The following is a 22,442-nucleotide window of genomic DNA, read 5'->3' on the forward strand; positions in this document are numbered from 1 at the left end:
CAGGGGAATGTGAAATGCCAGAACAAAAGAGAGTGCACTTATGGCCATGTGTCAGTGAGTGTGGGAGGACAGGATAGACCTGCATATCAAGCAGTTAGTGTTTGTATTTGAAAACTTTGCTTTTAAGTAAAGTTGCTTTCTTTCAAGATTTTACCAAGTTGACTGAAAATTGTAGTTGTACTGAGTTCAGGCCAGCTCAATTTTAATGTTTCCTTTCAAGAAAGCATTCCAGTAGAGGTTAGATTCAGGAACATTTAAAAATCCTGTGCTCAGATTTCCCCTTTTAATATGATTCTGTGTGCTGTTCCAAACTCCACTGGAAATGAGTTCTTGTGGTTCTGGTGTGACCTAAGATATCCTCTGGGATTAGTCTACAGTATGTAAGCATTAAAGGATGTTATTGGAATAATGCATATTCAATCCTGGCTTTACATAACTCCATGAATTTCCATGTTCTTCACTACTTCCAATTTTTCTTTGAGATATGACTTAGAGTCTTTTCATATTCCTTAGTAACTAGTTTATTCAGAGGAAGAGGTCCAAGTATCAACCAACTCCTTGCACACAAAGTATGATTACAAAAAATGCTGAAGATGACCATGTGAATACAACCAATATAAAAAACCCTCAAACAGAATTCAAATGCAGTGCAAGGGCAGCCTTCCTAAATCATGGCAACACAATGACATCTTATGGCCTGTGCATTCTGCTAATCAGACTGTCAATGAAAGATCTTCTATCCTCTGTTCCTTTGAAAAGTAACCTGAAAGAAAATACATTAAATATGAAGAGAAGGTAGTAGCAGCAAGGTCAGTACGTAAACAAGATAAACGGCAGAGCCTGCAAAAACAGGAAATGTGCTACAAAAGGATTTACTGCACAGCATCTGCCTGTGGAATGTTACAAGTGGTTATCTTTTATCCTTTTTTAAAATGACACTGAAATCGTTAAGCTGGTTTTTGAATATGGTTTTGTTTTGAGTGGACTAGAGGGGACACTCAGTGACTGAAATTCAGCTCCTCATCCAAGTGATTGTGAAGGGACATGCAGTGGATCACACTTGTGAAATAGCAACTGCCAAATGCTGCCTCTTGTGTTGAACACGTGCCATTTTCTCTCTGAATTCTCTTCCATCTCCCTTCCAGATCAGCATCCTTTGATATTACTCTTATTTGCATTTCAGACCTGTTCTTGATCTCTCATAAAAAAAGGATCTGAGAACTACCAAAACATCAAACTTTTAAAGTTTTTGAAAGCAGCCATTGTTCTGTTATGTTTCAGGAACATGGTATTCCAACTGACTTGGGCTATGCGGTGGCTCCACACCATTCTGGGGTGTATCCAGTACACGTTCAGCTTTATGATGCCTGGAAAAAGGTCTGGAACATCAGAGTTACCAGCACAGAAGAATACCCACATCTGAAGCCTGCAAGGTACAGACGAGGCTTCATCCACAAAAACATCATGGTGAGTTGGATTGATGATGTTCATGTTGTACTCTGCCATTTTAGGAACAATTTATTTTTAAGTGGAAAAGCACAGTATCCTGCAAGTTCACATTGTGAGAAGCACATATTGCTCTGCATAAGTAGCAAGATATATCTGACAGTGCCTTGTTAATTAAAATGAGTCTGTTGCTGATGATGTTACTGCTGATGAAGGTGGCATCCAGGCACCCCGCTGTCAACAGTTTACAGGCTGTTCGCTCCTCTAGTCCTACTGTTAATGCTGGTTCAGAGATCTCAAGGAAAAAATCAGCTTGGCGTGGTTCAACAGAATAGGATGGGTTAGGTTTCTCTCAGGTTTTTGGGAATGACATCATTCACAGCCCCCTTTGCCAAGGGAAGGGGTTGTACACAACTGGCACGGAAGGCGTTGTGCTGCTGCCATCTGGTCACTGGGGCGGAGGCTATTTCGGATTCACATCCTGTCATTATTATCTCAGAAGAGTTTCTAAACAGCTTTCCAAGATAGTTGGTGCCATGTTCTCGAGTAACTTTCTTTTGGAGCACGTGGGAAGAGCGGTGAACAGGCGAGATCTGGGGTGTGTGCTGTGTTATACCTCTGGCTGCAACAAGCACTTTTGGAGGGTCGGCTGCCTTACTACAATATTGCCCCTTCGAACAGAATTCTGGTATTGTTCTAAAGTTGCCATGGATACCACTTTGCTTAGCTAAATAGTAGTATTTTAAAGTTTTGATCTATTTTTGGGTGAAGCAAATTAAAAATGATCTCCAGAAATCCAGGAACAAAATTGACACCGTACAGATCCAACCTACAAGTTTGTTCTCCTCAGAGCAATCCCTGTATGTAAAATAATGTTTGTGGGTGTGCTCAGGGAGCATGAAGCATTTGGGGAAGATGGATTGACTCGGAATCTCCAAAAATCTCTTTCATGAATTTTTGTAAAAACACGTCATTTGAGTCTCACATAATGAGATTTAATACAAGGACACTGTGGCCAAAATCTGTTTCCAAGAACAGTCATATAAAACCACCTGTTTGGGGAGTCTCAAGCTTTCAGTTCTCCTGGGCAAATGCATTAATATTTTACATCTGCAGGCTTATAGTCATGAATACATTCAGTAATAAAATCAGTGTGTAAGATTTGCCAGAGCATCTCCCAGCCAGTACAGCTTCATTCCCTGCCTCTGTGAAGAATTGTGCTCATATTTCATCAATGCAATCCAAAGGTTTTTTTAAAAACATATGGAAGTTTATAGCAAGTGTACAAATTCCATACATTTTCTGAGAACACAGAATTTACAATCTGTGGTCACAATATCCTTTACATTACAAAAAATGTTGAGAAATGAAATGCAAGAAATAAAGAGTGTCTGCAAAACCACAGCCACTGTCAAATAAGGCACTTTGTATTTTCAAAGCTAATCTGTCATAACTGTCCCATTGTAAGAATTTTACATGAACACCCACACTCAGCTGTTGATTTTCTGTAAGGGATAGACATAACTTAAATACTCTCCAGCAAATTATTTTCTGAAGTCGATAGAAAATATTTTAGATTTCTGCTGGAAAACTTAACTGCATTTATTAGTTCTTCCTATTCAAAAGTTAATTGAGAAGGAAATCTTTCTTATGATGTGAAGATTATTGGCTAAATTCCCCACGTGTAAGTGTAGAATAATTATTGCTGCTGATGCCTGGGCCAAAATAAAAAACCAATTTGACTTTGAGATTCCAATTTAAATTTACAACAAAGCCATCATTCAAATAAAAGTGGAACTGATTGATACAATATAGACTGATAATATTTCAGATTATGTTTAAAAATATTTTAAAATTTTAGAACTCATTGATGACTACACTTCAAATACTTGGTTGTTGGATGAGGTGTTACAGACAAAGTAAATATGATGAATTTTTGGATGTTATGATTTCAGTGTTAATAATTCAACTAGATTATTACTGACTTCTGACAAAGCTGAGATGCCAAAGCTACCAAGCAGTTATCAGTTATGTGTTACTTATCTGGCGTTTATTATCTCATTAAAAGTATAAACTCTTGAATCTTTTTTTAAATTATTTTTTTAATAAATTCAGGTGCTTCCTAGGCAAACTTGTGGCTTGTTCACCCACACCATTTTCTATAAAGAGTATCCTGGAGGTCCAAAGGAACTAGACAAAAGTATTCAAGGAGGAGAGTTGTTCTTCACAGTGGTTCTCAATCCAGTAAGTACAATGTCATTTTGAAATGTTTCAAAAAAAATTAATTAAAGGAAAACACACATGTGGTCTCCCTTCTAGAGGATGGCAGGAGTCCCAGGGTATTGGTACCATAGCAGTGCTTTGGCAATTCATGGATTTTAACTGAAAGTTACTGGGCTTAGCAAACGAGATTTAGAGGAAGGCATAGGAACAGCATTTTGAGTCTGGGCAAAATACATTCCATATTGAAGCACAGCCAAAAACTATTTTACAACAGTAGGGAAACAGCAAAATTTAATATGGATGCTTGAGGCATAAGCCTTTCAAATTAAAGGAATTAAGAGAGCAGAGGGGAGGACAAGATAAGAGGTGATATTGATACAATATCAATATTGATACAATCATGATATTTCTATATTAATCAACTTTGATCGTCCCTGCCTGACATCCTTGAACGTGAGTACAGTAATGTCTTTTTATACATTACAAGTAGGTCTTTAAGTCATGCATTACTGTGTAGACTGTGTGAACACCTAGTTGTGAAAATTGGGATATCCCCAATACAACACAGGCTAAAAAATAGAAGTTAAGTACATTATTTTCTAAATATCACTGTAAATTAATATTAGGCCAAAAACTGCCCGGGACCAATTGTTGAAATCCTTTTAGGGAGTGCCTTTGTAAAGGTGATGCATATTTTAAATATCTGCTTATAAATAGTTTCTAAAGTTCTCAGCAGTACCCTGAAATGTAATAATTTTGAAGATTAGGGTTTGCATCTTTGTTGGTTTTATGTATTGCATGTATTTATATTGTAATTTACAAGTCAGAATTAGATTTAGGCATTAAAAGGCAAAGATTTAGACATTAAAATGAAAACAAAGTAGCTTTAGGAGTCTGTCTAATTATGAAGGGGCATTTTGAACTTCATAAACTTTCCTGTATTCTCATTAAAATTGCTGGGATTTCTTAATGTGGAAACACCCACCTTTTCAAGGGATGCAAAAGTTCCCATATGAGGCATTTTCTAAATGTTATTTTTCACTGATAGAAAACTAATAATAGGAAGCACTAACCCAGGAACCATTACAATGTCAGCTAAACAATATTCTGAACAATGAGAATTTCCAAAAATAGGTATGAATTCAATGTAAATCTTAACAAATCCCTTCATTATGTTTAATTTGGATGACTGATCTTAAGTGAACATAGTTTTTGAGGTGTAAGTTCCCAGGCTGAGACTTAAGTGAGTACCCTCCACTGAAAGAAGTGCCCCCAAGAGCAAAGCTCAAAATTTCTCTGTGGTTTGGCTGTGCAATGGTAGTTTTTCACAAGAGAGGCTCTGCTTCCTTGTGGTGTTCCAGATCAACCACGATCTGCAGAATAAACCACTAAAACCCACAATATATTTTGTATTTTGTGTGTCTGTCTTCTCTTCAAGATCCTGCTGACTGCAGCAGCCCTCAGGCAAGATCATGCTATATCAGGATCTTCCACAAAATGTTTCACCGGAGAAAAAAATAGCAAGTTTCAGCAGCCCTGTATTATTAGTATACTGGCCTTATTTTCCCCTACATTATCAGTTGAATAATTAACTTACAGGGAGGGTTGTGTGACTTGCACTGATTTAGCCAGGGAATTCTGTGGCAAAGCCACAAGGAAAACATGCATTTTAGAAGTGTGTAGTGATGAGTATCTCACCCAGTCAGACAGATCTGTGTCTTTGTTTTATTATCTCACATTGTTACTATTTTCCTAGCACTGTATTGACTTCAAAACATTTTACCAAGTATTGTTCCAGATAGGCTTGTTAGAATCTTCAGTGACTTCAGATTGACCTATCTCTGTCTGCAGTATTCAGTGAAATTCTTGGATTAGTAAAACAAATTGCTGTTCAGTGTCTCTTAAAATGAAATTGTACCAGTCTCCTGAGTATGTCTTGTAACTGGTGAAGGAAGTGAGCCGTTAAATTTTGAGCTTTGTATAACAACGAGGTGGGTATGGACCCTGGCATCAACCACGTCATTGCTTCTCAGGTGTGCTAGTAAATCTCTTTATCAATACTGGCCAAGGCTCTCTCAATAACTCTGATAACCCAGTCCTAAAATATCCTTTAAACTGTGGAAGATGCAGATTGGGAGCTCTGCTATCTTACAAGATGAATGTTTAAAGGGAACCAACGGTTCATGAAAAATTTCTATAGCTTTTCTACCCCTAAGAACAGCAAACATAAAAGATTACAGTAATTGCATTACATGCACTTCCATGCACTTCCTTACAAGTACTGTGTGTCTGCAGGTGGAAAGTAAAGGGAAAATGCCCTGTGGAGAGGAATTTGGTGAAAGCCTTCGAATGGTTGACAGCCCAACAATGAAAGTAATGTGTAGCCAGCTGTGTGTTCTCCACATGGGTACAACAGTGCTGATCAAGAGGGAAGACTGTTAATGCTTTAAGCCCTTTGTCTGATTGATCTTAAAATAATTGTAATCTTTGTCTGTGCTCAGTTCTAAGTATTATTTTCTTCTTAATTTTTACCTCTCCCCAGTTGCAGTGAGTAGAGCTGTTATTAAGCTAATTGACTTGCAGCAAGAGAGAAATTATCTCCTTTAGCACTAAAAATGAGAGGGTTTGTGTGAGCATCAGCAGAACCTACTGTATCTTAATGTGACCCTGAACAAAATGAATACCCAGGCTTTGGCACTACAGAGGTAAAAGCAAAAACAAAGGCATTCAGGCTCAAATCTTCCCTTTCTGTCTGTCCTGCTTGGCACAAGCTCACATTTAATTGTACTGAGTGTGAGAAGCAGGAAAGATGGTTCAGTTTGACAAGCTTGAGTGAGAAAGGCATCGGTTTCCTCTGCATCCTTCCTATCTGTTCTTAAAAACCCACCCATAAAAGCCAGACAGAGTCTGGTATTTTGTGGGTGGAATAGAAAAAAAACCACAAAAAAATCCTAGAGGAACAGGCAGTATGGAAAGGCTGTGGAACAGACAGGATTAGCTATCTCATTAGAGGTGATTCCTTGTAACAGTGTACAGGAGATGCATCGAAGTTGTGGGCAATAAGAGAACTTTGCCCTTCTGTGATCCTTAAAATAATCAAATGGAAAGCCTTGCACAAGTGGTTTATTCTATCACTGTGTCAGTCTAATGGAGCAAAACCAGCTGTTACTGAGCCTCTGAATACCTGACACAAAATGTTCTGAGCAACTTGGAAACAATATCAGGACTGCAAACAGAGTGTGCACAACGCCAAATTAATTGGAATATAAGTGTTCTGAGAGTTAGACGTACTCTTGTGGCCTGTAAACATTAGCTCAGTAGCTAAAAACTCAGCAATATACTGAACTGGTAATGCATCTGCTCCTAGTGCCTAGCTGAGCCCACATAATTAATTGTCAGTTATAATTGAACTTCATTTTGGAGTGTTGTGCATAACTTCATTGAGAGGCCTCAGTGCTGCCTTTTCATGTTGTTGCACAGATTGGAGGGTGACACAGTGTCCATGACTAAAGTACCTTGATGTCTGGTTTAATAATATGAATTTATTCAAGTTGGAATTGCCTGCAATAAATCTATATATGGTAAAAAACAATGAAGTATACACCCAGTATGTAATAAATGTTTATTACCAGTTTTTTCTTATACAAACTCTTCTAGTCACAGATTTAAAATGCCAGAACAATTAATCTGTTTAACATCATCAGTATCCTGAAAATCTCAGACCTCCCTCCATTTCCCTGGTGGGGAAGGAGTGCAGGAGTTCTGGGGAGAAGCTGGAAGGGGAAGGCAGAGTATAGGGAGGCACCTTGACTGCTCTGATTTGAAAATGTGCGAGAGCAGGAAAGGAGCTGCTGCCTTGAGGCCAGATTTAGACCCAAGCCATCATTTTAAAAGTTGTCTGCATTCCATTTCAGTTCCCTCATATTAAATCCTGTGGAGACTGTGCATTGAAGTGCAACCAAGATGATAGTTTGTGTATGAGGAACAGCAAAAAAGGGTGATCCTCCTGCACTGAGAGAAAGAAAATGCTGAGATGCCCTGAAAGAAGTTATTTGAAAAGAGTGCTGGAAATAATAAAATCAAATGAGCTCTTTTTATCTGAAAGGGAGGTTAAAATGCTTGTTAGAGTAAATATAAATCCATTCACAGCTGCTTCCCTTTTGAAGAAGGAATAAAGAAATATATGAAGCTCTGCTTGTATTTTATAGCATTTCCCAGAGGTGCAACAATATTGAACAAATAATGTTATTTACTGGGTCTGGCCTTGTGAGATGCCCACAAAGGATTCCTTTTAAATCTCCTGATCGCTGGTTCTAAGAGAATAAATCTTCAGTAGTATAGTGTGCCGTTAGTTGCAGAGAAAGAGTAATCACTCTCCCTAGTTAGAGCTTGTTTGAATGAATCAGGGTGTGGTATGGGAGAGCAAAACAAAGCATCATAACTCAATGTGGAAGGCAAAAAATATTCATTATGTGTTGTCTTGGTGTGAAACAGCACCACCTGCACAGGGAGGTGGGTGGTGACACACCATCCCTCTCAGCTTCATCTGTTGTGTTTTTGAAGCCATATAGAAGGAAAGGAGACCTTTTCTTCAATGTAAAGTCACGTATTAGGTCGTGTATTTGGTTACATTAAGTATGGACTTCTTTACAAGAGTCAGTCATTCAAGTTTTAAACCAGCATTTGATCGTCTTTGTTATGAATAATTAACCATAAAGTTTTTGACATAAAAAACCCCCCTGTAAAATCGGAGCTAAGGTCTCTGATGTATTTTTCCCCTTCACTGGCACAGTTTTATATGCTAGAAATTATTTATGATGATATGTCCAATCAATTTTTCAGCCTGCACTCTGACATTCTTAAAATTACAGTGATATTCTCTTCAGGGGAAAAAATAATACATATTTTCCCCAAACTAGCAATCTTTTCAACTGCTCTTGCTTTTTCTTTCATGGCAGTGCTGTAGCTGCTGGCAGGTGAGGAGTTGCCAGGAGGTGAATTGACATTAAAAATGTCAGAGGTCGGGCCAGGTGTAGGAAAAGAAAGAGGCTGTCAAGAAAACAAGTTAACCTTTTTTATGGAAACCTGCTGATCGTACCTTTGTTGAGAGCAACGTTGTCCTGTGGCTGGTCTGTTCCTGCTTTGAGAACTGAAATAAAAAAAAAAAAAACTTGAAAAGGTTATACATTTGGTTACCTAAAGGGGAGGGGTTTTCAATCTCAGTCCTGTCTGCAGTAGATTCCAGTTTTTGATTCTTTTCTTCTTTTTTTTTTTGAATTGAAGGCTGGAATTCCTTTACAAAAGATTAACTTCAGTTCCTGAACTAATTTCAGAATTATGACCATGATAAGCCTTTCTTTTTTTAAAGTGGCTTACATCAGGTCTGAGTTTAAATAGAAATTGCTCATTCATGGCATTAGCAGATTTATTTATAAAACGAGTCATGTTTCTAATTTTTTAGTGGAAATCAGTCTGGAGAGTTTATCTTGGGAGAGTTCTATTTTAAAAAGAACTTCAAAAAAGAATGCAGTGGTAGAGAGGTGAAGGTTGCAGAGTGTAAGAACAGACTTTCATCAGTGAAAACTGATGGAAAACCTTGGAAAATGGATGGTTGTACAAAACAGAGGTTTCAGTCTTGAACCCATGAGAGACCATCCCTGCAGTCCATGTATTCCTGCTCTGCTCATCAGCACAGGTTTTAGGTGCATCCAAACACGCCCTTGCTCTGAGAAACGTCCATGGAAGCATTGCTTCCAGTGGGAGTGTGGAAGTGCAGTTGGATCCCGGGATGGAGCAAGGAGGGTGTCTCTGAGCATCACTTTCAGTGTTGGGAGAGTAAAAGTAAAATACCAGCGGCCTTTAAACTTGGGGATTTTTTTTTATTTGGGAGTATTTTATGCACAATTATTTGGATGTGCTCAGTTGGGTTTCAGAGGGTTTTTTTGCTTTTTCTCTGTATGATTTGTCTGTCAGCCCAGTGCTTGCAGAGTGGCCTTGTAGAAGACATGAGTTATTTATCCTGTAGAATTTACAGCTGGAGCAAGGAGATTTAAATCACAGCAATAGAGGTCAGCTACCTCTTGGTCTCTGCCTTCTTTACTCTTCCATGGAAACAGAAATCACATTTTTAATGTTGCATTTGTATTCCACTTTAGTTAAACTTAGGAGCATTGTTTTTGCTCTATCCTCCATTAAGTAAATTTACATAAAGATTATGTCAGTATTGCCCAGCCCCAGGGTAGGATTGCATACCCTGGTGCTCACAGAGCTCATGGGACCTGTTCCAGCGTTTTCCTCAGGGATTGCATTCAGTTGACATGAGAAGGAGGATGTAATTCAGTGAAGAATAGTAAGGTCTGTGTGAATGTGATCCAAGTCCTGCAGCAATAAATAAGAGCAGAAGGCAAATGAGCTTTATATTATCTGGGGTTGCACTGCCATCTAGTGATCCAGAGACTCAAGGTGTGCTGTCTTTATTTTGTCTCCTACAGATCAGCATCTTCATGACACATTTGTCTAACTACGGAAACGACCGCCTGGGCTTGTACACCTTTGTCAATCTGGCCAACTTCGTTCATACCTGGACAAACCTCAAACTGCAAACCCTTCCTCCAGTTCAGCTGGCTCACAAGTATTTTGAACTATTCCCTGAGCAAAAGGACCCTCTCTGGCAGGTAGGCAGGTTTGCTCATTCAGAGATCAGAAAAAATTGTCTGGATGGCGTTTCTTGTGAAATTCTTTGTTTCAGTTTCTTTTAGAGAAAAGCATTCATATTTTTAGATTTACCAGTTGGTTCCTTAAAACAGCTTATTGAAGCTTCAGTGTGTGATTGTGTTACCTGCCACTTGTAAAAGGCTGTGAAATGGATATGTATTAAGATGTATAATTAAAATTATCTTTAATTCATTTTATTTGTGACTGTACTTTTAAAAATGTGGGGAAAGGCAGGAAAGTGCATGTTGTGTTATTTCTTTCTCTTCTCCTTTTGGAACTAACAGCAGTGAAGCATTTGGCAGAGAGGTGTATGTGCATATTCTAGCAGTTAAAGAAATGAACTTTTCTTCAAGTGTATAAACAGAAAAGAGCATTAAGACCATGGATACTCTAATGCTAAACTGATTAACCAAGTAGAAATAGATTTAGATAGATTAGAAAATTACAGAAAAGGCTGAGAACTGCCCCAGGAAGGAGTTTACCAAGAAGCTGTACGTACCTGGGTCCTTACAGTGATAATATGTAACCCAGATATCATCTTCTTGAGGTGACTTGATAGAAATACTCTGAGGAGCAAACATTATTAAATCAAACATTAAAATATTTCAGCTTGCTTCCTCAAATGTTTTCCAGCCTTGGATATTGAATTGCCAACTTAGGATCTGAGATTGCAAATTTGTACTTAAATATGCATCTTGAAATTCATGCTGTTATTGAATAAAACATTGAACTAGGGGGGGAAAATGTCAGGAATTTTGCAGTACACTAAGATAAAATGAATTTAAAAATGGAAATTAGCCTGTAGCCAAATTACTTGAAAAATTATAATTACTTAGAAAAGACATTTGTAAGTAACAGTGACTAAGGCATACTGAATATGGTGTATTTTGTCTACAATGCACATTAATCTGAGTACAGTTACATATTTTTAAGCCTAGAAAGGGTACATGAAGATAATTCCCTTCAACTTGGGGCAGTACTGACAAACAACAGTGTCAAAAACTGTTTGCAAGTAGGATTCCCAAAACAAATTTAAACTGATTCAGTTGTAAAGCAGCAAATGGAAAAACCAAGATTAATTTTACATACTGATTTGAACTGGAGGATCAGAATATGTATGTGTATGGAAAACCTTAAATCATAATTGATTTACCCTTTTAGTTTAAAAACTGCAGCATGTGTAGTGTGGTAGCTGTTCTAGTAATGTAGAATTAAAAATCAGTGATTAGATAACTCATCAACAATTTAAAGTCTTTCTAACTTGTATATCATTGATATATTTGTACATGGGTGAAAAATTGGTAATTTGTACATAAAGATAATTTAAGAACCATCTCAGGTGTGATGACCAGTGAAATTCTGAGTTTTCTCCTCTGTTTCAGAATCCCTGTGATGACAAACGGCACAGAGATATCTGGTCCAAGGAAAAAACCTGTGATCGATTGCCAAAATTCTTGGTTGTAGGACCCCAGAAAACTGGTGAGATTTTATTGCATTTCAGCCAGATAGGCTGTGTGTCAGTTGAAATAATTTTACTCAGGCTGCTGTGTAGAGATCTTGATCATCTAACAGCGTTTTTTAATTTTCAGATATCATCCAAGGGTACTTTAATAACGTGAGTTTCAACAACAGACAGTAAACATAAATGAAATGCAGGGCTCAGGTGTGTGTCAGATTTTTGGGGCTTTCTGTCAAAATGAGTAACACTTTGATAAATGATCAGTAAGACAGACAAACTCTTGTCAAAGTGGAAGGAGGAGATGACAGGACAGGCATTTTTTGAAGGGTTGGATTCTGAATTGCAAGTACTTATCTGTCCTGCAAGTGTCTTGTTTATAGAAACCTGTTATTTCTTGGCATTAATTTCAAGTCAGGAAGTTGCTAATGGACACTTTGAATTGCAAGATTGCAGTAGCTTATAAATTAACTTAATGGTTAATTTTCTTCTCTGTAATCAGAAAATTGCATATGTGCTTCCTTTCATCTTCACCAATCCCTAATAGCTCCTTGAGTGCAAGAGTTCTAAATTATTTTTTGTGACAGTCTCACTTCAACCAATAATTATTTTTAAAACACAGCTATTATAAGTGTGAAAACCAGATTTCAGGCATTGGCATTCCAATTCTTGTGTTAACTATTTACAGTTCTTTAAATGTCTTCACTCTGAAAGCTCAGAAAGCACAGAATCTTAGGTGACATAAATCAGTATCCTCTCACTGAAATGAAATGGAATAAAGCTGGTTTAGTCCATCTGTGAGTATGATCCCCCCAAAAATGTGTGTGTGTGTATTTTTTTTTTTAAATCTTGGACTTTTATCCTATTTGCAGGTACCACAGCCTTGTATTTGTTCCTGATCATGCATCCTTCCATCATTAGTAACTCCCCCAGCCCAAAAACCTTTGAGGAGGTACAGTTCTTTAATAGAAATAACTACCACAGGGGGATTGATTGGTAAGATGGGTTATTAGTATAAATATACAAGTTTATATATTGTGAACAATACAAAAATGACATTACTGTTGGTAATGGTAACTGTGCATATATAGAGTGAGATAAGAAATAACCTTCAGTGAAATGAGAAAGAAATGCAAGTGAAGAATAATCTTACTACAGAATATCGTAAATGCATTAACTTTTATGAGGCTTTCTTGTATAAATCCATATATTAATATATGCCAAACAGTAACAAAATATGTTTTTCTCATTCTCACGTGCTTTTGAAGTTGGGACTGTAATGGTTGTTAGTTGGATATATGGACACAAAAATTATGTTCCTGTTGTAAATCTTATTTCTTATGAGCCAAAAAAATCAGGGAGAGGCATTTTTTTCCTTGAAATAGGATTTAGAAATAGTAATCATGTAAAAGGGGGGACAGGGAAAGCCTCTCAAAACGTTCTTTAAAATTCAAGTAATTGGGAGGACATGTCTCTGTAGGTTAGTAAGGGATGGTAAAACAAAGCATGTGTCCCTGCTGCCATGTTCTCTGTGGATGCCAGGGAGTCACAGGCACAGCTCCACCAAAGTCACTCTTGATTTCTCCTCTTTCCGAAAGGGCTGCACTGTAAAGCACTACACGATGAAAAGCAGTAACGTGTCGTAGTGGCTGGGGAGCACCAGTGAAGGATTATTGATTTTTTTGTCTTGTTTCTTTATTTTACCCCCAGTTTAAGGGAAAGTAGTTTTATTGCCTTTGACTTCGTATTCATCCATAAAATTATCAGGGTGAGCACTGTTCTATGGTCTCGGTGCAGACACGTCAGATCCAATTTGTTTGCCAGTCACTCGGTTTTCAGAGTTGTAATTGTTGCAGCAGATTTTTACTGGAAAGTGTGGCAAGTCAGCCAGTTACAGCCAGCTGAGAGGTGCTGGAGGAACAACTGGGAATGGGAAGGCTGCCTTCTTGCTGCTGAGGCTTTTGGAGTCAGTGAAGATGACAGGCAAGCCAGGCATAGCTGCTCCACACTGATGGAGACAGCCTGAGTACAGTGAGCCAGTTCTTCCACACAATCAAGATTTTCATGTTGCTGGAAGACCACTTTGCTGCTTCTCTCGTTCCTCCTGCCATATCCACTTCCCTGACGTGCAGATACGATTTGGCTGCCAGACCTGTGCCAGATTTGCCTTCATCTTAACACAGCACTGGTGCATAAAGCTCGTGGTGGTCAGCCTCCTGACAGGTTCTCCCCACAGCACCCACCTGTGCACTGGGTGCCCCTCTCACCACTGCCAGGTTCTCACACTTGAGTCTTGGATCCTCACAACTGCCCACTGGTGTAGCTGCTTAATTTTAGATTTGCATTCTGTCTGCCAGACAAATCGCTCAGACTTACTAGTCTAATAGTGTATTTTAATGCTGGCTTGTAATGAGCTTACTGAGTGGTAATTAGATAAAAGCTCTCCCCTCATTAGTCCATTAATTGGCTAGGATTCTTGTAAAAATCACAAATAACAATCAGTTCAGTTTCTTTTGGGGTTATGTGGATACAGCTTTATCCCTGACCCTAACTGAGGCTTTGGCCAGGCTAGCTACAGAAGCAGAAGAGGTTCTTTCAGCCCTCATGACCTCAATATTACCATTTTGAAAGCAGGATAGGTGTAAGTTGTCATCATTGGTCTTCAGGAGAGGTTGTTTTCAGTGGCATGTATTTATTTTATCAGTACAGTTTAACTGAAGAATCAATAAGACAAACATTTCCCATTTATTCTTTTCCCCAACAATAACGAGAAGTGGTCTGAGGGCCGTGGATAAAGAAGAATATTGCTTGAATTCAACTTCATAATGGATGAGGAAAGCTCACAAAACTAAAAGGAATACAACCCATGTTTCCCCAAAACTGGGTCTCAGAACAATAAGTGAAATATTCTGTCACTGCTTAGAAACCTTTTATCTAATGAAGCTGCTTCAGTGCATCTTCCCCACATAAACAGGCTCTTTTAAGTGAAAGCAATTCTGATACTGAGTCTTTTTCTTACAGTTTTGCACTGTAATTGATGTCAGCAAAAGGGCAAATTTGGAAAACTCAATTTCTGCTTTTGGCTTCAGCAGTTTGTTCTGACTGAAAAGTGAGAATTTGCTAATTTTAAGAAGATACATGAATATTGTAACATTTTAACCAGTTACAAAAAAATAGCTGCAATGTCTAGTTATATGTAGTGAGAAGAAAGCTAGTACCAAGTAAAATATCATCAAAAATATAATGTAAACTTCTGTTTCCTTCTATTTGGCAGTTAGCTTTTATTTTAAGTGAGTATTCCAGAGTAAAATATGCTTAACAGATTTACCAACCTTTGTGTGATTTTTAAGTAAATCCGAGGATGATGTTGCTTTCCTAGGTACATGGATTTCTTCCCCACTCCTTCTAATGTCACCACTGACTTCCTCTTCGAGAAAAGTGCCAACTATTTCCATTCTGAGGAAGCTCCCAGGAGAGCTGCTTCCCTCATCCCCAAGGCCAAGATCATCACCATCCTCATCGACCCCTCCGACCGGGCGTATTCCTGGTACCAGGTACGGACCTGGAAGAACCCAGGCAGGCACAAATCAGGGTTTCCACCTTGAGTCCTCTCTGTGTATGCTCTCAGTATATATGTATATAAAGGGTTTGGATAGTGCAAGCTTTTATTCATCAGTCAGTGACCATATGTGATCGCACATGGGCTCAGGTGTGTCTCCTAATCCTGGAAGTATTTTAAGGGTTGAAATACCAGAAACCACCTTTTCAAAAGTCTGCCTATAATATAAACATGTAAAAATGCTTATTTGATTAATTTATGTAAACAGCACATACAGAAATTAGGCTATAGACACAGTTATCTAGTTCATGCTCAAAATACACGATAGATTAAGAAATTTTTGTCAGTAAGACCAACCAGTTTTGTCTCGTTTTCCCAGCTTTTGTGGTCTGTAACATTCCAGCAATGTAACTTCTTTTACAGCATCAGCGATCACATGAAGATCCCGCAGCTCTGAAATTCAGCTTCTATCAGGTGATCACAGCTGGTCCTCGAGCCCCCTCTGAGCTCAGAGCTCTCCAGAAGAGATGCCTGGCACCTGGCTGGTACGCTATCCATATTGAAAGATGGCTAACTTACTTCCCACCTTATCAGGTGAATAAGACTGTAACTTGACATCCTAACCTTAAAGATATATATACTGTCCTTAAGTTTACCTTTGTAAAAGCCTTGCCTACTGAATGCTGATCCTCAGGAATATTCTACAAATCATTATCCTCCTTCTGGCCCTGTGTAGGATCAGGCCTCAATAGATGCACATCCTAAGCCCTGAACATCATGTGATAACACAAGGCCAGGCAGACAGTATCACATGATCAGTATCTCCTTGGCAGATTTATTTCTGGAATGGATTTTCATGACATTAGCAGTGTGTCTGGCACTGCTCCCCACCCAACAGTTAAAGTTACTTCACTTGAGGGAGGCTGGCTGCAATCCAGACCTTCTGTTTATCCAGGACTTTTCTGGCTGAGACAAGTTGGCTGGAGTCTGCACCTTCTGTTTTCCCAGAGTGTGCCAAGGAAGCTCTGATGCATCTAGTTGGTGTTATTCTCCACATACTCTCTTTTCAGCCAGCCTTGTATCTTCTCTTTGTGAGATACACAATACTGTAATATGATGGTACTCTTACGAAATTCTCTACATTATGTTTTCATTAGCTTTTCTCCAAAATCAGTCCATGAATATTGAACAATAAGCATTGTCATGCAGATTTCTACCAGATTTTACATCCCACAGTGATAGTGAAGAACTGGTAGCCTTATGTTTGCTCTGTAAAAGTACTAGCCATTAATATAATTTTTTCTTGGCTGGACCAGTCTCTCTCAAATTCCTGCCAATATTTCTTATCTTTCTAGGTCCTTCGTTATTATTTCTCTGTTGTCACAACACCTTCCAATTTAATATCATTTCAGAGTTAATTAACATGCCATTTACCCAGGTCATTAATGATGATGATAATTAAAACTGGACCAATTATCGTTTCCTGGTGCAGTACTCTCCATGTAATGAAGGAGTTTGACAGAGGTGGAAGTTTCAGTTTGAAGCTCGAAATAATGAATTTTAAATTAAACTTCCACTTATTTTATCTGTTATAGTTGCTCATTATTGATGGACAGCAGCTGAGAACTGACCCATCTACCGTAATGGATGAAGTACAGAAATTCCTGGGAGTCTCTCCTCACTATAATTACTCTGAAGCCCTAACGTGAGTTAATTAATTCATCATTTTCACATGTTCCTACATTCCTAAAATACCAGTTATTGTGTAAGTAAGGTCACTGCAAAATAAAGCCTCTCATACTTGTTTGAGCTGCCAGCAGGATGTATTTCTTAGAACACAATTCAGGGTTAAATTTTCCACAAGTCATCCACTGAGCCACTCAATGTTGACAAACAGACAAAGCTTTGTGACAATTGCATAGGAATTTTGGATCAGTCAAAAGAAATTTGACTTCCATAAGTGGAACACGGAATGCTGACATGCATGAACGGGAAGGAAATAGAATTAGTTTCTCTTTATTTTTGACTTTAGCTGAAAAACAGATTCAGTGGTATCAGTCAGCAATGTAACATCCACCCTGTACCTCATAAATACACATGCACACAGACCTTTTGGAATCTGACACTTAGATTTGGTTGCCCTTAAAATAAGACTGATAACTTTAGATTTACTCTTTTAAGTCCTCAGTCTAAACTTTGGAGATTTATCCTCCTTGAAGTATTTTACAGCTTTTACACCACAAGATACTTGTTTCAGGTTCGACTCACATAAGGGATTCTGGTGTCAGCTCCTGGAAGAAGGAAAAACAAAGTGTCTTGGAAAGAGCAAAGGCAGAAAATACCCTCCTATGGATTCTGAGGTAAATTATTATGCTCATTGGCATTGTGCAGGGATTCAGCTGCCACGTATGGGACGTAATGCAGGCAAAACCCATAAGAAGGGAGAGAAGACCAAATAAAGTGCTTCTGAAACCCTGTCCCCTTTACCTTATGGACTTAAGCAGCAGGGGCTCCACAGCACATGTGTTTCCTCAGTCGTGGTCAGATATTTATATTTCTGTCTGGTCTCTTGTCTCTGAGAGTAGTTAGACCCTGACAAGTAATACAGACTCTTACCCAGTTTTAAGAGAGGGTAAGTTCTGTTTCCATGAATTTTCTAAGTACCTTCCCCAGACAAATGCTCCAATGAGGAAATCTCTGTCAGATCAAATGCTGCAGCAGTTTAGTCTCCGGTAAGTTTTATGTTGATTCTGTCCTGCATTCCCATTTCATTTAGCCTGACTGAAATGCAAATAAAAACTTGAAGTTTGAGCAGCAGTAAGAATTAGTGTACCAAGTAAGCCAGGATTTTTTTTCTCCTGGTACTTAAATTGTAAGTAAGGTCACATCAGTAAAGTCATACTGACACAAAATCATTGAGTGAGAAGGATTTTGGTCAGAGATAAGACAAGACTGTATTTGGTTACTGTTGTCTTTTTCAACTCTAAATACTTCTCAAAATGAGGTTACCACCTGATACATGTCTACATACAAAGATAATTTAGAAGCTTTCATTTCAATCACAGTTCAGTAAATTCAAACTAACTGCATCAACCTCAGTGTGATTGTATATTTACATGACTGTCTGAGAGTAGAATCAAATCCTTGACTTCAGTGTTCATTTGGACCTCTGTTTCTTTTGGAATTACCTTTTAGAGTTCCGTTCCTAACTGAAGAGCTTAAACTTGCATGCAGTAGATAGCATAAAACCATATAAATTGTATAAGAGAAAGTAAAGTTTTGACACATGTCAAACAAACTTTGAAACATCAAATTCACAGCATCTGCAGTACAGCATTTTATTAAATAAAAATGCCTCCTTTTGTATCCATCAGTGCAGGGCCTTTCTGTCAAGCTACTACAGAGATCACAATGTGGAACTGTCAAAACTTCTTCACAAATTGGGACAACCCCTGCCATCATGGCTGAGACAGGAGCTGCAGAAAGTGAGATAGCATTGGAAAAGAGCTGTTTGAAATCTCCCTTCCACACTTCAGTCATCGTACCTAAACTCTCCAGCAGCTAACAGAAGGTCTTGTAAGATATACCTCTTCAAAAAAGTGTAAAAGATAGAAATTATTTCCATATGCTGGCATGTGGATTGTAAAAAATACATGCATTTCTTAGAGCTCTGATGGGCCAGATCTTTCTTACAAACATTTCTGGGCCTGTGGACTTGTGGACTACTGTGCACAAACGTGGAAGTTATTTACAACTGGTGAAAGCGTCAGAGATACATGACCTGTCCAATTTCATGGTAAATATTTGCATTTTTATATATCAGTTTAAAAGTATTGTGTCTCATGTAGGGTTTGTAGCCCATTGTTAGGCCGCTGACAGTTTTTCTTACTATTTGATTATTGTGTTGCATAAGGTAAGAAAAGTTAATGTAGCCCAAAATGCCAAGTGTACTTCTGCCTTTGGAATCAGCTTGGTAATACCCAAAGTGTGTACAAACACAGCTGAGAAGTACAGTTTATATGATATATATGATTTAGCCGTGCACAGCAACTAAATAGACAGAGCAAAATCTGGAAGCCACAGGCAAAAGCAGTGTAGAGAAAACCAAACTCATACAAACAAAACTATGATAGGAACCTGTGATTATATCCTGTAACAGCAAACCCTTACAGTGTGGTAAGGACCTTTGTCCCTAATTATGTCTGATCTTGTACTGTCTGAAATGTTAGAATATAGCCATTATCTGGACAGAAATTAATTTGGACATGTGAAGCACAAAAATTGCAGTATAGTTCTCATGAGCAGTATTAGACTTAAACAATTTGACCCAAACTAGAGCAGTGGAAGAAACTCCTGGTTCTGTGAGCAGCCAGATCCAGGCACTGCAGTCACAGGCTTGCTGTGAATCAGGAGTATCTGCACTGAAACAGATGAAAAACTCAAAAAGAGCAGAAACAGATCCATACTTTTATTGCCTTAAGTTGCACCACTATTTTTTTTTTTATTTGCCTTTTTGCATTCCAAGATCCTTCAACCTTATCAAAACTGTAGCACATTTCAGTAGCCTTCAGTTTACATCAGCTGCAAAATTCTGTCAGATTTCGAGAAGAAAATACGGGTCCTGGTTCCAAACATCTTAAACATATTTGATATTAAAAGTTGAGGAAGAAGATCAGTGACAGCTTCAGCTGAGTGTGACCTTAATGCTTCTGCACTGAACTTTGGCTCTGAGTGTTTCTAAAGGCATGAAGGGGTAGTGAAAACAAAGAGAACTACAGTACTAAATGCAGTGTTTTATACAGTAGCTCTTATAATGTTTTCATACTTTGTTTTAGGGCGAATACTTAAAAACATGCATCAAATGGTGGAAAAACTTTGTGTCTCAGTGCTGTTTTACAACATTCCTGTAATCATATGATTTAACTTTCAAGGTAATGGAATGGCAACCAGTCTGTTATTCCCTAAATAGAAAACAGATGTTGAGATCCTTACTGTACCTCTAACTGGTAATCTTTATTTATTGATTTTGTCTATGTAATACGTGGTTTTGATAAGCCTGTAAAGAAAAAAATCTAGACAAATTTGCTGTATATACCAGTATTCTTTACACAGCACATTTTTGCTAAGGGAATATGCATGATTAATAATGAGGACCTACTAGAATAGACATTTTTTAAGATGAACATCTTTATTATTTATTAGACAGAATGAGAATTTTCATTTCATTTTAAATATTCACTGTCGTGTGGATTTGTCTCAAAAGCTGACTTGTCTTAAAATACTTCTTATTTGATAAAAGAAATACTCTGGATTCTGAACATCTGTAAAAGCAAGTACTCTGCATGCTATGGACAGCTCATGCTTCCTGCAAGCATCTATATAGATTTGTTACAACTAAATTGAATAACTGGAGAAAATACCTGGGGTTTTCATCCCGGCATGATTGATTTTACCCTTGATGTAACCTGATATAACATCACTCAAACATTTTTAAAAAATCCACAGGGATTGCACAAAGCTCCTGTTGTGCACTGCTGCCTCAGTTACTCCATGTTCTTCAGTGGAACAATTAGAAAATAGAAGAAAATGGGAAAAACCTTGGGCACCTATCAAGTGCCTGATATTTTCAGGGTGAGCAAACCGTCTGCACAGAGATTTGAGTGCCTCCTACATGCAGGAGGAATGGCCTTCAGCCACATTCATAAGTTCATTCTTTGTTTTAAAGAATTCCCTCTCTGTCTTCCTTCCCTGGGAGAAGAATGGGAATGAGTGGGCAGCCAAGGACAGAGCAGTGATGGGGACATGCACATTGGTCACATTGTCCCCTGGGAAATTGTACAGCCCAACTGTGGTCACCATGAGGCACTGGCATAATAAGTCCTCCACATGCACGACCTTGGCCTTGGATGGATTATCACTTCTTTATAAAAGATATGAAGCCACATCTGTTTTCTCCAGAGCTATTCTACTTAAATATGTTCTTACATTTAACAGGAGCTTTTAAAAAACAGAGTGACTTTTAACATGCAGTCAGCTTGGTGAAGGATGAGGAGGCTGAGCACAGCATGCAGACAGCAGCTAGATGAGTTATTCCCCGTGTCATAGGATGGACATGAGTACAGCAGAGTAAGCAAGTCATACCACATGAGTTATCTGGCAAAGTTTAACCTCTCTCTTCACAGCTTACCTACAACCAGTGTTTGGTTTCCAGAAATAGACTATCAGTATTAATACTCTTAAAAAAATACTGATTTCTTACAATGAATTTCTGTTTGCGAGTCAAAGTCAGATGTTTGATTGTGGCTGGTAACACAGCCATGGTTTCTGTTCCCCTGGTAGGAAACTGCACAAGCAATTTCTTTGACAACTGCGTGATTATTTGAGCTTTGCCTTTGTTTTCCTAAATCAGATTATGAAATTTGCTTTCTGCAGACCTCTGTGCCATTAAAAACCAATGTGTGGTTATGAGCAAAAAGTGACCACTGGGGGGGTGTAAACACAGAGCCTGATACTCAATTACCTAATTATTTGAGCAAACATTCCTGAAAATACTGTGATATTTTCCCAGTTCTACTTGTGCAGAAAGAATTAGTTTGAATGATTTGCAGACTATCTTGTACAGAATATCCTTTTTCATTGCTTAAAAATGTGAAACTTCCTCAGGAAGAAATTAAATAGATATTTCGATGTTTATAGATGTAATACTCTTGTCATTCACATTGAATGAATATTGCTGGAAACATTTTTCTCAGAGTTTTTTTAAATAAAAAAAAATAGATATTATTCTGATAGTGGCATGGTATTTGAAGTGCAACAATAAACTCTGATAAGAAAATGTAGTGCTGTGTGGAAGTGCCTTTCATGTTCACAGAAGTTGTCCTTTTCCAGGTCGGTTATCAGCTATTGCAGCTTGACACTGAGCTACAACACAATCCAGCAGCACAGGAGCAGCATGAAATGTTTTCAGAAATGAAAAATGTTGCTTACTCTTGCTTGTGAGTGAATATTGCTGCTTTATGCAGCTGCTCGTTTTACTGCTTTTGC

The 22,442-nt window shown here is 38.2% G+C and overlaps 1 protein-coding gene across 10 annotated transcripts in view; it reads left to right on the forward strand.

Annotated features, from left to right (window-relative positions):
* The window catches only part of LOC113970728 (bifunctional heparan sulfate N-deacetylase/N-sulfotransferase 3), a 136,497-nt gene extending 114,263 nt beyond the window's left edge, over positions 1–22,234 (forward strand). For 6 of the 10 annotated variants that reach the window (XM_027689944.1, XM_027689945.1, XM_027689947.1 and 3 more), the window contains 10 exons: positions 1,282–1,467; positions 3,562–3,690; positions 10,161–10,343; positions 11,766–11,862; positions 12,712–12,835; positions 15,219–15,393; positions 15,822–15,992; positions 16,994–17,103; positions 17,656–17,758; positions 18,773–22,234. In XM_027689944.1, the coding sequence (XP_027545745.1) occupies positions 1,282–1,467; positions 3,562–3,690; positions 10,161–10,343; positions 11,766–11,862; positions 12,712–12,835; positions 15,219–15,393; positions 15,822–15,992; positions 16,994–17,103; positions 17,656–17,758; positions 18,773–18,892 (1,398 nt within the window). In that variant the 3' untranslated portion in view covers positions 18,893–22,234. The remainder of the gene's footprint in view (positions 1–1,281; positions 1,468–3,561; positions 3,691–10,160; positions 10,344–11,765; positions 11,863–12,711; positions 12,836–15,218; positions 15,394–15,821; positions 15,993–16,993; positions 17,104–17,655; positions 17,759–18,772) is intronic. The other 4 variants (XR_003535307.1, XR_003535304.1, XR_003535305.1 and 1 more) reach the window with 4 other exon arrangements.
* Positions 22,235–22,442: the final 208 nt, after the last annotated feature.

Source organism: Neopelma chrysocephalum, unplaced genomic scaffold (genome assembly GCF_003984885.1).
Source record: "Neopelma chrysocephalum unplaced genomic scaffold, ASM398488v2 Primary Assembly neopelma1_78, whole genome shotgun sequence".
Taxonomy (NCBI): domain Eukaryota; kingdom Metazoa; phylum Chordata; class Aves; order Passeriformes; family Pipridae; genus Neopelma; species Neopelma chrysocephalum.